The 14433-nt window shown below is 34.6% G+C and overlaps 1 protein-coding gene across 5 annotated transcripts; it reads right to left on the minus strand.

Annotated features, from left to right (window-relative positions):
• On the minus strand, window positions 9043–13511 carry LOC105155646. 5 transcript variants are annotated; one of them, XM_011071578.2, is made up of 2 exons: window positions 10717–13511; window positions 9043–9512 (listed from the first exon to the last, which is right to left on the minus strand). In XM_011071578.2, exons 1-2 carry the CDS (start codon window positions 13097–13099, stop codon window positions 9472–9474), a joined length of 2424 nt encoding a protein of 807 aa, XP_011069880.1. In that variant the 5' UTR covers window positions 13100–13511; the 3' UTR covers window positions 9043–9471. The 5 variants fall into 5 exon arrangements, with proteins under 5 accessions (XP_011069880.1, XP_011069861.1, XP_011069871.1 ...); XM_011071559.2 differs by having other exon boundaries at window positions 10671–13511; XM_011071569.2 differs by having other exon boundaries at window positions 9043–9515; window positions 10717–13510.

A 14433-nucleotide genomic window follows, 5' to 3' on the forward strand; every position in this document is an offset into this window, starting at 1 on the left:
CGATATGTAACATAATTGAGCGTATATTTCAGTTTTTGAAAATTCGTTGGGTTGTGTTGAGGAGTCCATCCTACTACCCATTAACATGCAAAATAGTATTATTATGAAATGTCTCTTGCACAACTTCATCTGTAAAGAGATGTTGAAAGACCCCATCAAAGGTCAATGTGATGAGTTTGATGAAGCAACGCACGATGGCGGTGGTGAATACATTGCAATTATGAAACAAACCATGGATGACCTAATTGGGGATATGACCTAGAAAATCGGAAACTAGCCACTATGATGTCCAAAATTTTATACACATTATTTTCTTCTTTATATTGTAATGAATTTCATTACCTAGATTGCATGTGCAGTGGTTGTGACAGTGGTTATTTATATGTCCATTCCATATTGATTGTTCATATTGGATTAACTATATATGTTACTTATCTATATGATGGTAAATTCGTGATTTTAATGAGTACATGCAATTTCTTGACAACTATATTAATTAACGCCTCAATGTTGACTAATATACTCTCATCAATCTTTGTACTTTTACTTTCTCCTATAACTATTTTATAGTTGATCAAGATGGACAATGAAAGTTATTCCTTTCATCTTAGGAGGAAGGATACTTTAAAAGAGTGTTGTCCAAGCCAAGGAGGAGGTGCTAGTTAATGCTCTGAAATATATCATATCATGTGGGTGGAAATGTGATAATGGATCCAGAACTGGATTTCTTTGTCAGTTGGAGCAATATATGGTGAGACACATTCCTAACTGTGATCTTAAAGCAAAACCACACACATTCACTCCAAGATCCATGTTTTGAAGAAGCAATGTGTGACTCTCGCTGGCATGAGAGATGTAGTTGTTTTACCTGGAATGACGATAAAAACATGATTATCGTAGAAGACAAAATCTAGGAAGAATATGTGAAGGTACTTATTTCCTACGATAACCGATTAATATTTTGTTTACGTGAGAAATAGTTAGCCTTCATGTAAAGAAGATGTTGAGTTATAAAAACTTATTAATGTTGTAAATTGGTATTTAAAAATTAGATGCAAATGTCAAGTGTATGCGCTTTAAGGGAACCAGCAGCTGCCAAAATGGTATTCAATGATACTCCGACCACCAAAGATCTCTTCTTCACATCTTACACTGATTTGCCACCAAAAGATAATTTGTTGGGGATGAAAATGATCTTAACTTTACGTTTCAGGTTGATGCCACGCCAACCGTGAATAAGTCCAGTGTAATGAAGAAAACACCTACTGCGAACAGAAAATAAAAGACACAAAAAAGACCAAAAGACCATCCATGTTTGGTTGATGTTCTCCACAATTTTTGCAATGTAAATAAAGAAAGACTTGGAACTATTGCATCAAAGATTGGATATGAATATTAGAAGGAGACTAATAAACGCATACGAGTATTCAATGCACTAAGGGATATTCCAGGACTTGACAACCTTCAACGTTTTAGCTAAAGAATTTGTGCTTAATATTAAACTGATGGATCTTTTCGTTAGTCTGGAGGCAGATTCTCAAGCAGAAATGGTGTAGATGATGATAAGTAGTGGGCTCTAAACTGAGGTAATGATAGTAACTTATTTTTGCTATAAGTATGTGTGGAGAGGAAGTTAGACAAATACATCTGTAGTATACTAGTATATTTCGATCAACAACTAGACACATTAGTCAGTTTTTCTGGTATAAATTCATATGTTGGAAGTGATATACAATATAAATTTTTTGTATGTATTAGTCCCTTGCTCAAAAGGTACTACCGAGAGGTAGTTATGTTATTCCACATGGTTCTAATGTGTAGTTGGATGTAAAAAAAATGAGTAAACTAATATCATGTTTAAATCAAATATGTTACTTCAAAATTTGTTTTAGGTTCTGGGATTATTAGGATCTTAATCTATGTTAATATTTATTGGCTTATTTACTTTATATAATAAAAATACAATCTTTTAAATTATATAATAAAATTATAACATGTCTTGGACCTTGAGAAAAAATTATAGATAGCATCCACGACTTAATTTGTTTTTTGAATATTATATATATTATTACTGTTATATGTTAAAATTATTTGAATATAAATTCAAATACTTTTCTAATTACAATCAACATTAAAATTTATTAAATAAAAAACTAACAATTAATTGTTATAAATATTACAATAAATACAAATATTAAAAATATCCATCCACGCCGATGTCTTCTTATTTCCTCATCCATATTTTTTGTGGTGTTAGCATTGAAAAGTGAAAATTTGTCCCACATTTAATCCCAAATATAAGGTACAAGTAAGCAATTGGTGAAGTGAGATAATATTATCTCATTCTTCATTTTATCTATACTTTCCCACTTTTATTAGAATTTGGACGAAAAATATTGATATAAGCAAAAGAAATACATAAATTTTTAATTTTGTTCATCATCTATGTTAGCTTTGGTTCTGGAGGCTTGAATGCAGCTGTTGAAGAAGAGGTTGCAGAATATTGAAGATGAAGAAGACAGTGAACAGTAGCTGCTTATTTTTCATTTGTTGTTCTTTCACTTATAAAAGCGTGTTTTTACAAACACGCTTTTACCTATCCCTTAGTTTATCTTTCATTTTCTTGTTCAGTTAGCTTGAGTTGTTTAGTCTATTAGTTAGTCTCCTTCAAGTGTTTTGTGTATATATATGCACTTGTCTCAGCTTTGTATTATTCAACTTGAATTTTTCTTGATTAGCAATAAAAAGTTTCCATGGATTTCTCTCATCTTTTCACGATGTAGACACTGCTTCTCTGCGCCTGACTTTAACATGGTATCAGAGCAGTAAAAGATCACACAATACATACCCTTTTCCCTTTCAATTCCATACCTGCTGCTTCCTTGTTAATCTCACAATGCCATGGCTGACAAGAAGACAGCTGAAGCAGGAAGAACAGAAGATTCAAAAACACAACAACTAATAGAAATTGTGAAGCTTGGGGGTGGAGATCATCCAGGGATGAGTTTAGTGTTCGTTCCTTTGGACGGCAACAATTACTTCTTTTGGGTAAAGTCCATTAAGTTTGCACTTGGAGCCAAACAAAAGGTAGGCTTTATTGACGGTACTTGTCAAAAACCCACTCATGATAAAACTGAAATTGAACAATGGCAAAGAACCGATTGTATGGTGGTTTCTTGGATCCTAAATTCAATATCAAAAGATATTGCAGAGGCATTCTTGTATACAACATCTGCAATGGATTTATGGCTTGAACTGGAGTCCAGATTTGGTGAGAGCAATGGACCTTTGCTCTACCAAATCCAGAGAGAAATAGCCTCCATTACACAGGGTAATAAGTCAGTCGTTGTCTACTACACCAAGTTAAAGAAATTATGGGCATATTGCTTGATTCTGCAAATATAAAAAACGTGAGCATGCTCCGCAAGCTAACGTGATAGAGGAGCCACTTGTGGCGATGATAACAAACATACACATAGTTGAAAGTGTTGACGAGTGGTGGGCGAACTCTGGTGTAAACCGCCATGTTTTTTATGAGAAAAACTGGTTCAAAGTGTATACTAAAAAAGAACACCTTCCAACAACTAATATAACTCTCTCTTATAATTGATGTAGTATATGTGTATATATGCGTCACAAAATAAATAGAATGCATCCCCTTTTATAGGTGCAGAAATCATCCACCGTCTTAATGTGAATTAGTGGACGATTATGTAAAGAAAGTGGTGATAAATGGGTAGTAATGTGAATAAATATGGTGTAGTAGTGAGATGATGGTATTAAAGAAATATTATTACAAATATTATAGCCATAACATCCACTAACCTCAATTTTAAAAGGAGGAATATGAAGAGACATACATTATAATTTGAATATAAAAATGCAATATGTATTAATATATATACTAACACGTGATGCGGTGTGCGACGTGAAGACTGTCATGGTGTAGGGTATTGTTCGCTTTGATTGAAACCTCACGTCATGTGGATGATTTTAAAATATATTGGCAAACTCTTCAAGAAGAGGGGCGAAATTGGATAGTTGCTGGGAGAATTGCGACTGATGAATCGCGATCAGCCGCTGATTCCCTTGCCGTTATCAGTTCACAAATAGCGTAACCACACATCAAAATATGCAATTTTTCTGTTCTCATTTAAAAATTTTCCACTAGTAGCTAGTTAAGGAAAGGAGAATTTATACTTTATAAGGCACACAATTTTTTTGTCTGTGTGCCGTGTAGCGGCATCATCAGCCTACAGGACTTAAGATGTGAAATACATGATGTTGTTCCCACACATGATATTTTGGCTTATATAAGCCCACACATTTTTTTATTTATTTTTTTGTCTACAATAGATGGAGAATACATGGCAATATCATCAGTCACCAAGCAAAGAGCTTGAGACGAAAAGATGACCTCGTCTCCATATATGGACACATGACTGCGATTGTGCCCTGTGGAGCAAATTATTTTCGGTCTTGACCAAAACCATCTCAAATTTGTGCTTGAAAAAACGTCTCATTATGAAAAAGGAAACATAAAAACTTATAAGCCGTCCAAACTCTTAGAGGGTATTTGGCTAAGCTTATAAGCTCTCTTACATCTTATAAGATGTAAGAGAGCTCAAAAAAAAGTGTTTGGCAAATTTTTTTTCAAGAGCTTATAAAATCTCAAAATAAGATGTTTTGATCTTATAAGTTCTTTAAGAAAAGATTAACTTTCCTAACTTTTCTTATAAGATTTTATTAGCTATATAAAATTAATATCTCATAAGACAAAAATATTCCTATTCGTACACTCACACACAGGCACTCTCCTCTCTCTCTCTCTCTCTCTCTTTCTCTCTCTCTCCACACATTCTTTCCCTCTCTAGGATTTAAAAAAAATTACTATTTAATTTTCCTAACATTCGAAAAAGAGAAAATACTCAATTAGTTAATAATAAATTATTGAAATTAAATAAAATAAGATTAAAATTGATATTTTATTTACTGAAAAATATAAATTCAAGGCATTGTAAATTATATGATTAGAAATCATCATTGCATTAACAGAAAACATAAATTATCTATCTATATCAATATTCGACTAGCATGAAATGTACATATATGTTATTTTTATTCAAAAGTTTAGGTAATAATTCGTTGTTTTTTTACTGTAAAAAAATTATCTGTTGAACTTTTATTTGGAACGAGACTAATGTGTGCTATTTATAAAAATATTTTAAAAACTTTTAAAAAATATGTTAAGAAATAACAACTTGTTTGATTCTAATAGTATCATGCTCATTTTAGTCATTTTACCAATAAAAAATCTTATTATGCCGAATACCCTAACATCTTATAAGACGTTTCCGCATCTTATAAACTTTAACAACTCATTTTCTCTAAACAGTTTAAGAGCTTATTTTTAAAATAAAATCCAACATCTTATAAGCTCCTAAAACATTTTATAAGATATAATAACTTATAAAATGTTTTAAAAAGACTTGGCCAACCAAACAACTCGCAATCATATAGGGTATATAATTTTGGATAATGTATGACTCACATATGAATCATATTATATTGCCACTCAACCAAACGAGCCCTAGCTACAAGGATGACGCCCATAAATTATATTAATAGCTGTAACAAAAAAATTAAATATTTTAATATCTATTATACTTATATGAGATTATTCCCATTATTTCTTTAATTATTGATTATTAATGATCACATTGAAATATTAATCGATTCAATGATACGTAATTTTTTAAAATATAATAGTTAAAAAAATCCCTACCGATTTTATAAACGTGCTAGAAAATAAATGGGATAATTATATCGTTATTTCTTGAAATTTAGTATAATTACATACAAATTCTTTATGATTTGAAAAATTACATTTAGTAGTTCTGATGTTTATTTTCGTCTAGATAAATAGATCTTTCGTTAGTTAAATTTCACCAGATTTGATGTTATCAAGAAAATTGAATATAAATTCATATTTATCCCAATTAACTTATTACTGAGTTATTGCAAATCAATTTTTTTTCTAACCAAACTACTTTTATACAATTTTACGAGTTAATCCATGTGAAGGGATGAAAAATATTTCAAATAAATAAATACATAAAATATTTTCTTGTAATAAATCCCAATGACATTGTCCCTCTTTCCTGTCCACAACAAAATAACAATATTTGATAAAATAAGGATAAATTATGTGGACCTCCCTAAATTTTAATATAATTATAAATACCCCTTATTATTTAAGAAATTGATCGATACCTCCCGTCCAATAATTAACACATTCCGTAAGCTTCTATTATAGTTTCATCCATTTTTTTATATTGAATTACTCAAATGCGCTTTTGGACCTAAATTATAATTTTATATTTTCTTTTATAATAATATTTATCCAACATTATACGTTTACATTTTCTTCACGACAACGTCTGTTCAATATCATATTTTTTATATATATTTTTTATTTTTCTTTGAAAGAAGGAAAATACCAACAAGTTGATATTTTAATTATATCATCCAATAATCACATTATTATATAATATATAAAAATATATTAATAATATTTTAAATAATAAGAGAGTATTTATAACTGTATCAAATATAAGGTAAGCTCCAATATTTACCCTAAAAATAACTTGATTTTGAAACAAGTGAGCAGTAATTTCTGGAGGTGAGGTGGGAGATGATAGACAGCTGTCTTGTACATAACAACCAACCCATTAAGCCTAATCACCAATCAAAAATGAGTGCAAAACAAAAATGGACCAATCACAGATGGACACGCAATCTATGTTATCCTGTTATTCTTTAAATTTATATCTAATTGATTCTAATGCGTGAATGTATTGTACTATTAGGTTAGAGGCAGGTAATTTAATTAGAGTAAATTACATCCATCACCTCTGAAGTTTGACGTAATTACAAATATCATCTTACTTTAAAAATTACGAATATTCTTAATTTTAATGTCCGTTTAATAACCAGCTCATTTCGTTAGCATCCATTAGGTTTACATCTAATTTTACGTCAAACTGACCAGAATATTATTTTAAACTATAAATTATAATTATGTATATATTTTATAATTTTTTTAAATATTTTTACAGACTAATAGTCTATATAGATTATTTATTTTATCCATACTCATTTTTTTTTTGAAAAAAAAGATTCAACTAGGCTAAAGTAGTAATGCCAATTTCTCTGTTTAGGGACTACATAATTATTTTTTATATTAGACAAATATTTATAATTTTTTAAATAACGAGACGATATTCATAATTATGCTAAGTCTCGATAACTGGAACTTACCCTAATTAATTAAGTAGGGGTGGATCCTTCCAAAACACAGAAAGATGGATGAAGTGTTCTTAGAGTAGCTCACCAAAATGTCTTTCTTACCTCTACAAAAATGTTTATTAGTAGCATAAAAAGGGAGAAAGATTCTTGACAAAAGATTATTGTTTGTCGTCCTACATTAATCATTACACCTCCCTTTACTTTTCTCCAAAATTATGAGGTGATATTGTTAATGTGTTTGAAATTTTAAATTTTGAAATTAATACTATCAAAAAGCATTATTATTTCCGACATTATAAATAACTATAATTTAAAAATCATGATAATTTAATATTATGACCAACCGCCACATATAATTAATATGAAAATTTAAGTCGTGAGAATCACTGTAATTTTAACTATGGTTGAAATATTTGTTGTAATTTTTAATTGTATGCTAATATTTTAACATTGCCTGTGAAATCAACGACTAATAAAACGGTGTGTATAAAAAAATGTAACATAAAGTTTCAAGAATTGGGTGAAAAGATAATATTAGAGGTAAAATGAAGAAATGGTGTAGAAAAAGAGAAGTAGAGATATGAATTATTTAGTGGGGGTAGGATTAATTTGAAGTAGGTGGGGAGTCAGTGTTAGTAAGGGTGATGAGTTTGACAAACAATGTAACTAATCGCTGCCGACAAGAATTTGTGTCTCTCCACTAAATCAGTAATTAGATGATATAAAGCCAAAGGTGGCATAATACTCTACTCCATTTTTATTCTACTTTTCTACTCTCTGTCTCTCTCTCTCTCCACCTAAAAGTTAAGCCACTAATTGATTTTCCTGCTCTGTTTTCACCTTCCACTGTCTTCCAAGGTGGGTGGGATGAGTACATGATGAAAATCCATCATTCATAACACACACACACACACACATGTATAGATACATATAGAGAGAGAGAGAGAATTCAAGAAAGAGTGGCTTACGGGGAGAGAGAGAGAGAATTCAAGAAAGAGTGGCTTACAGTATGAGTATGGTGAAGGGTTATGATGGTATAGTATCAGGAAAAATATATAATATTTCATTTTGATGGCACAGAAAGTGATTAGCTATCCATTATTGGAAAAGAATGAAGAACACTCTATTTATCACTCATCCCATTGTTTATATGTACTTTAGTAATGCTTTTCAGTTTGCTGTATAAGTATGTGAAACTCCTCAATACATCAGTTTTCAAGAAGAGAGAGAGAGAGAGAGAGAGAGAGAGAGAACTACGGAATAGCAAACTTCATGTTATTGCAAAGGTAGTAAGAAGCGCAAGCCAGCATCTGTCCATTTTTTCCTCTCTTATTACAGTACTCTTGGCTAGATATTGTCTTTACAACATATTAAAATTGCATTATCTGAGTGAATAAACAGAGACAGAAACTCTACATATATAGTATATATTTCATGAACAAAACTTTAAACTTGTCACAATCTTGAGCTCCTGAAACAACGATCGCGCTATCACGAACCATAAATCAATCATCTACATGCATGAAATCAGACTCCAAGAATCATTTAAAGATTAAGAGAAAGAATTTAAAACCGAAAGCTTTACAACACTCTCACGCGCTACAAACACATTGAATAACATATACCCTGATGCATTAATTCAGACTAAAGTGTGACCATTACCGGGTTAAAAACCCGCGAAATCAGTTCATCTTGATATCAAATCACTGTTGGGGCATCTTTTTTCATAGGCTCATGCCGACAACCTTCTTCAACTTGGGGTCCTCAGCAACCTTTTCTACAATGATGGGGAGCATCATCCGACGACTCTGCATGAACATCACAAGCTTTGGAATGTTTAAAGTCGAAGGTACCCCATAATGATTCAAATTAAGGGGGGCGCTTTTTACCCCTCATGTAACAACCAAAAATTTGTGAATAGACGTCCACTTTGTTCGTGGTGGGGCGCCACTATCTCAAAAACACATATAATCCAGGAGATAGGGATGAATCATCAACAGTTACAAGTGCTGCTCCAGCTCTGAAGTTGTTGATTAAGGTAGCAAAAGTTGGTGCTTTAGTCTTTTGATTCAGACAACCCTCTGATGTTTTCGTGGAAACAAACAAAACCAGGAGGTCTCCTCTTCAGCCATCCTCTCATAATTTGATCAACTCCAACCTTTGTCATGGAGGTCTCGCCAGTCTAACAATATTCGACTCAAATGCTTCTGCCATCCGGAGCAAAACATCAGAAGTAGTAATGAAGAGTAGCTGATTAGTTCTACCACTATGATGCCCTTTTTAAGACATATAAGACAAGACAGTAGGATCAAGAACATCTAGCCTTCTAGTGCTGGCTGAGCTATTACAAAATTTCATTTTAAGACATTGAGGTCGGTATTGACAGAAGATTCTGAGCAACAGCAAGTTATGTTTCATCTCAATTGCACTAGATCTTAAGAGCAGCTACGACCACAAAATCGATCATAACAACACTTACAATAGGACAGAAAGGACTTCATCAGAATTATAAGCCAGAATTAGTAGATCAACCTATCATGCTGACTGAGGACATTTTATCATAAAAGCGAATCCATTGCTAACACAAGGTATCAGAGAACATCTTGTTATACTGTATTTCGGAAAATGGGGGAGAATCAATTCATAAATATTTTTTTGTTTCAAAAATTATTTTACAGACATTCAAAATCAACTGTCTGCAAAATTTATAAAACATCATTATTGCTGTAAATGGAGTTGTCAGTATACAGTTAAAGCAACTTTCATCACCATTAAGTTCTGAACTAATGCCTTTGGGTCAGTGGATAGCAGGTTTAAAGTGGAGTACCACAAGGTAAGTAAATGAGCTTAAAAATGGGAACAAAAAGGAAAAGCATTGAAAGAGCAAACAGTGTGGGTGGAGTGATTCCCAAATACTTATAGAACAAGAAAAGGCAATTAATAGCTAAAAGTCATCACTTTTAAAGAAGATAATCATGCTTAAACAGCGCTTAGTTTTAACCAACAGAAACTATTCCAAAAATCTAACTTAGATTAACTAGAGAAAAATAAAGTCTTTTCCTCAATCAATTTCATTGACTCCATAGTTCTAAGGAATAATAATGTCATAACATGCTCTCATTTTCTCCAGCCTCTTTCCATCATCGGCTTTACATTGTAGCTAGTCTCTAACCGCAATGATTCTAACGAATAAATAGCTGCTTATGAGATGAAGCCTACCCACTCTAGCACGAAAACTGCCCCAAATTTTCCTAAGATCAATGGAACAAATATCTGATCATCGAAAGAATACAGGAGACAAAATCGATGAATAGAAAAGAACCTGCAAATCAGAATACAAGAAAAAAAAGGGGAAATCTTACACAGAGGATGTATCAACAAAAACCTCATTGAGCACATCGTCCTCACCATTTGCCAAGGCAAAAAGCTCGGTGTCCTTCTCTTCATCACTGGAAAACTCCCGCTTTTCCATCTTTGAGTGAGCAGAAATGAATATCAATTTCTGAGCCCTGTCCATTCCCACTCTCGAATGCGAATGAGCACTAATCCATCTAAGTAAAGACAAGTTGCATTTGAAGCCACAAGACGTTGCATGAAGGAAAATCAGCCTAACTGCCACCCTTCCTAATGACTTAAACTCAGTTAGATAAGTCTCCCACACAAGCCTGCTGCTTTGCGGGTTGGCAATCTTCATTTTCCCTGTATTAGGATCCCTTTGCTTCAATTGTACAGCTTGAGCATAAACCGGATCCAACCCTTCTGTTCTCCACTTCATAAGCTCCATAAGTGCAATGTGAGCCTCGTCCCTCGATACGAGCCGAGTTATGAGCTTGTCCACATCTTTCTCTTGTTCAGGTGTCAAGCATTTGAAGGGTGGTAAGTATTTCCCACTAGTGTCCCTAATTAGATAAAGTGGATCGAGTATGAAGGCAGCAGCCCAAGCCGGGTGATAATTCTTCTTGAACCTTTTCTCGATCACCTTCTCTACAGGTCCTTCGACAATGTGAAACTTAGAGCACCAGTCTTTAACTTTTACTCTGAGCTCTTCCCAAAGAGGGAGGCATTGTCCGATCCGGGGCTTCTCCATCTCAATCTCTTGAGCCATTGACTTGATCAATTTAAACAGAGAATGCACGGCTTCTAATTCATTCCAAAAATGCGGGTTCCTCATCATTTCTTCAATTTCTCTAGCCATTGGCTCCTCCATTGATACCAACTTATATGATTCATCTAACAGTACCAAATGCAGAGCCCGGGCTGAGCCAAGTATGTCCTCTACCATTGTGTACACAGGCCCAAAATCTGAAGTTTCATAATCTCGTAAGGGAACTCTCAACAAATCAGCGTGCCCGTATTCCTGCAGTTGATACTTATGAAAACTATGTCGAATTTGAGACTTGTTATTGACAAAAGTTGCCAGTTTTAAGCAATTTTCAGTCACGCTCTTGAACAACGGAAGCTGCTTTCCGAAGTCCTTAATTAGACTGCTGAAACCTTGATACTGGCAACAGAGATTAACCATCCAATGATGTTGGTTCTCTAAATTCCTCAATGCCTTGCCCTTAAACTTGTCTGAAACTATACCTACACATTGCTGCACCGTGCTCCCACAAATCTCAGTAATGGTATCCCACAAAATCTCCTCGGCGTATTTCGACGGGACATAACCACTAGTAAAAACAGCCCTCCTGAACACACTAGTCCCATTGGGAAGATTCACAGCCAAATGCACAAAATTCTCTTCCCCTACATGGCCATAATCCTTTGACTTCCAACCATCGGATGCAATCTGAAAGAACATGGCGTCACGAATTTTGGCCTCGCACTCGGCTTTGGCCTCCTCGTATTTAGCATCTAATCTAGACCCGGCAAACTCTCTTCTCGAAATTGCAGGTAATCCGACCTGATTGAGAAATGCCTTGAACTTTGGGTGCTCAAGACTTGAAAATGAAACCGACCCACAACACTCATAAACCCAATCAGCAAGAAAATCAAGTGCAGAATCAACCTGAGCTTTGCTTAATGTTGGTCCAGGCGATGCTTTGGGGCTTTTCAGTCGCTTTACACTATCTTCCAGCATTGCTAAAGGTCCCAAATCCTCTTTCCCACCAGACAAAACCAACTGCTGTTGCTGCTGGTGACCGTACAAACCGCCGCCGGCGGCCGGACTCGCACTACTAGAAGCAATAACCACACTTGTACTAGCGATTGAAACGGCAGGTGGGTAAGCTAAATCCACCGTGAATCTCGAAGGGTCGACAATAGCCAATGGTGGAACAATTTGGTGCGCTGAAAATGTCGTTCCAGTGCCACCGGAATTCCCACTCCCACCACCAACGCTACTACCAGCGCCGCGACTAGATGCACCACGCTTACGTTGGTTGTGGGGCGGCTGCGAAGAAGGAGAAACACTAGCAGTATGTGGCACTGAAGCAACCGAAACTGAATAAGACGAAGGCACCGAAGAAATGGGCTTGGGCGCGGACGCGAAATTCGGGCATGTGCCTCGCTTGAGATGCTCGGAGGCGGTCCTCGACGGATTCGAGGCGGAGAAAACGGCGTCGCACAAAGAGCACCTAAGCTTTACAGCCTTGGGCAAGCCGGTGTCGGGATTGTTCACGAGAATCGGCTCGAGGTGCGCCCAGTACCAGGCCCCTTTGCCCTTAATCGCCTTCGTCCGTACCATTACCAAGCCTTCGTACCTCTTGTGCACCGCCTTGGCCGCCAACTCGTCGGACGAGACGGAGGTGGACTCCACCGCAGCGGCGGTGGCGGCATTTGGTGCAGCCATTTTATGATAAAAGAAACTATACGTTGGACCACTGTGCAACAAATAAATGCGGTGCTCCTCTTCCTCGGTTAGTGTGATTTTATGTGGGAGGAATTTAGATAATCCGATGGTTCTCGGGGTGTAATCAAGAAGACTCTAACGTGGGTCATGAGCGCATTTTCAGCGGAGCGCGGCGTAAGAACCCGGGCGTCCATGGCCGAAGCCGGCGGCCAATCCTTCGGGCGGTGGCGCCGCCGTGGGTCGATTTGAAACGGGCGGTACAGCGGAAATTCGGCAGGGGTTTGGAGCTTTGGATTGTTATAGCAGCTGAGAGAGAGGAGAGAGCTGAGAAGGAGAGCGATGGAGTTAGTGTAGAGAGAGATAGAGAGAGAGAGGAGAGAGAGGAATATGGTGTAGTTGAGTTTGGCTGATTCCAACAGAACAGCCATTACAAACACGCGCCTGTCTACTGTTCATGAATAGAAGGTTCCAAGACCTCCTCCAATTTTTCAAACTCATTTTCTTTTTATTTTCTCAATTATTATTTCCAAATAAATAAGAAAATTTTAATAATCCAATTTGTAGAATTGATATAATCTTTCTTAATTACTTTAATTTTATCCATTCTTTTTATTAAGAGGGTATTGGGCTAAATTTATTAAAAAAAATTATACGCTCGTACATCTTATAAAATATTTTTTAAAATTTATAATATATTATATCATATTTTAAAAATAAATTTATATTTTTTTTCAGAGAACATAAGATTATGAAGTTTATGAAATTATAATAATGACAATCGTAATTAATTCAAAAGATTTTTTTAAAATTTTAAAAAGAAATTAGCAACTTCTTACCTTCTTTAGGGATAATTACATTTTCCTTTACTAAAATTTGATCTAATTACATATAAACTACTTATGATTTGAAAAATTATATTTGGCGCCCTTGATGTTTGATTTCGTCTAATAAATATAGACCTCCGTTAGTAAAAAATTTACTGAATTTGAGGTTATTATAAAAAAAAAAATTGAATGAAAATTGATATTTAGCTTCGACTAACTTATTGCAAATCAAATAATTTTTTCGGCTAAACCATCCTTATAATGGTGAAGATATACCTCCTCATATGCATTGACGGATAAAGACGTATTAGGGTAATTTGGTCTTAAAAAGATTTATATAACTTGCAATAAGTCAATAGAGGTAATTATAGATTTTTTTAATTTTTTTTCTTAATATCGACAAATTCAGTAAATTTTGACTAACGAAGGGACTTATTTATTAGACGAAAGCAAACGTCAGGAATACTAAATATAATTCTCCAAACCACAGGGGGTCTACGTGTAATTGCA

This window comes from Sesamum indicum, linkage group LG1 (genome assembly GCF_000512975.1).
Source record: "Sesamum indicum cultivar Zhongzhi No. 13 linkage group LG1, S_indicum_v1.0, whole genome shotgun sequence".
Lineage (NCBI taxonomy): Eukaryota > Viridiplantae > Streptophyta > Magnoliopsida > Lamiales > Pedaliaceae > Sesamum > Sesamum indicum.

Bases quoted from the DNA above. Each gene is read 5' to 3' on its own strand.
- LOC105155646 (XM_011071552.2), bottom strand. From the start codon at position 13,099: ATGGCTGCACCAAATGCCGCCACCGCCGCTGCGGTGGAGTCCACCTCC.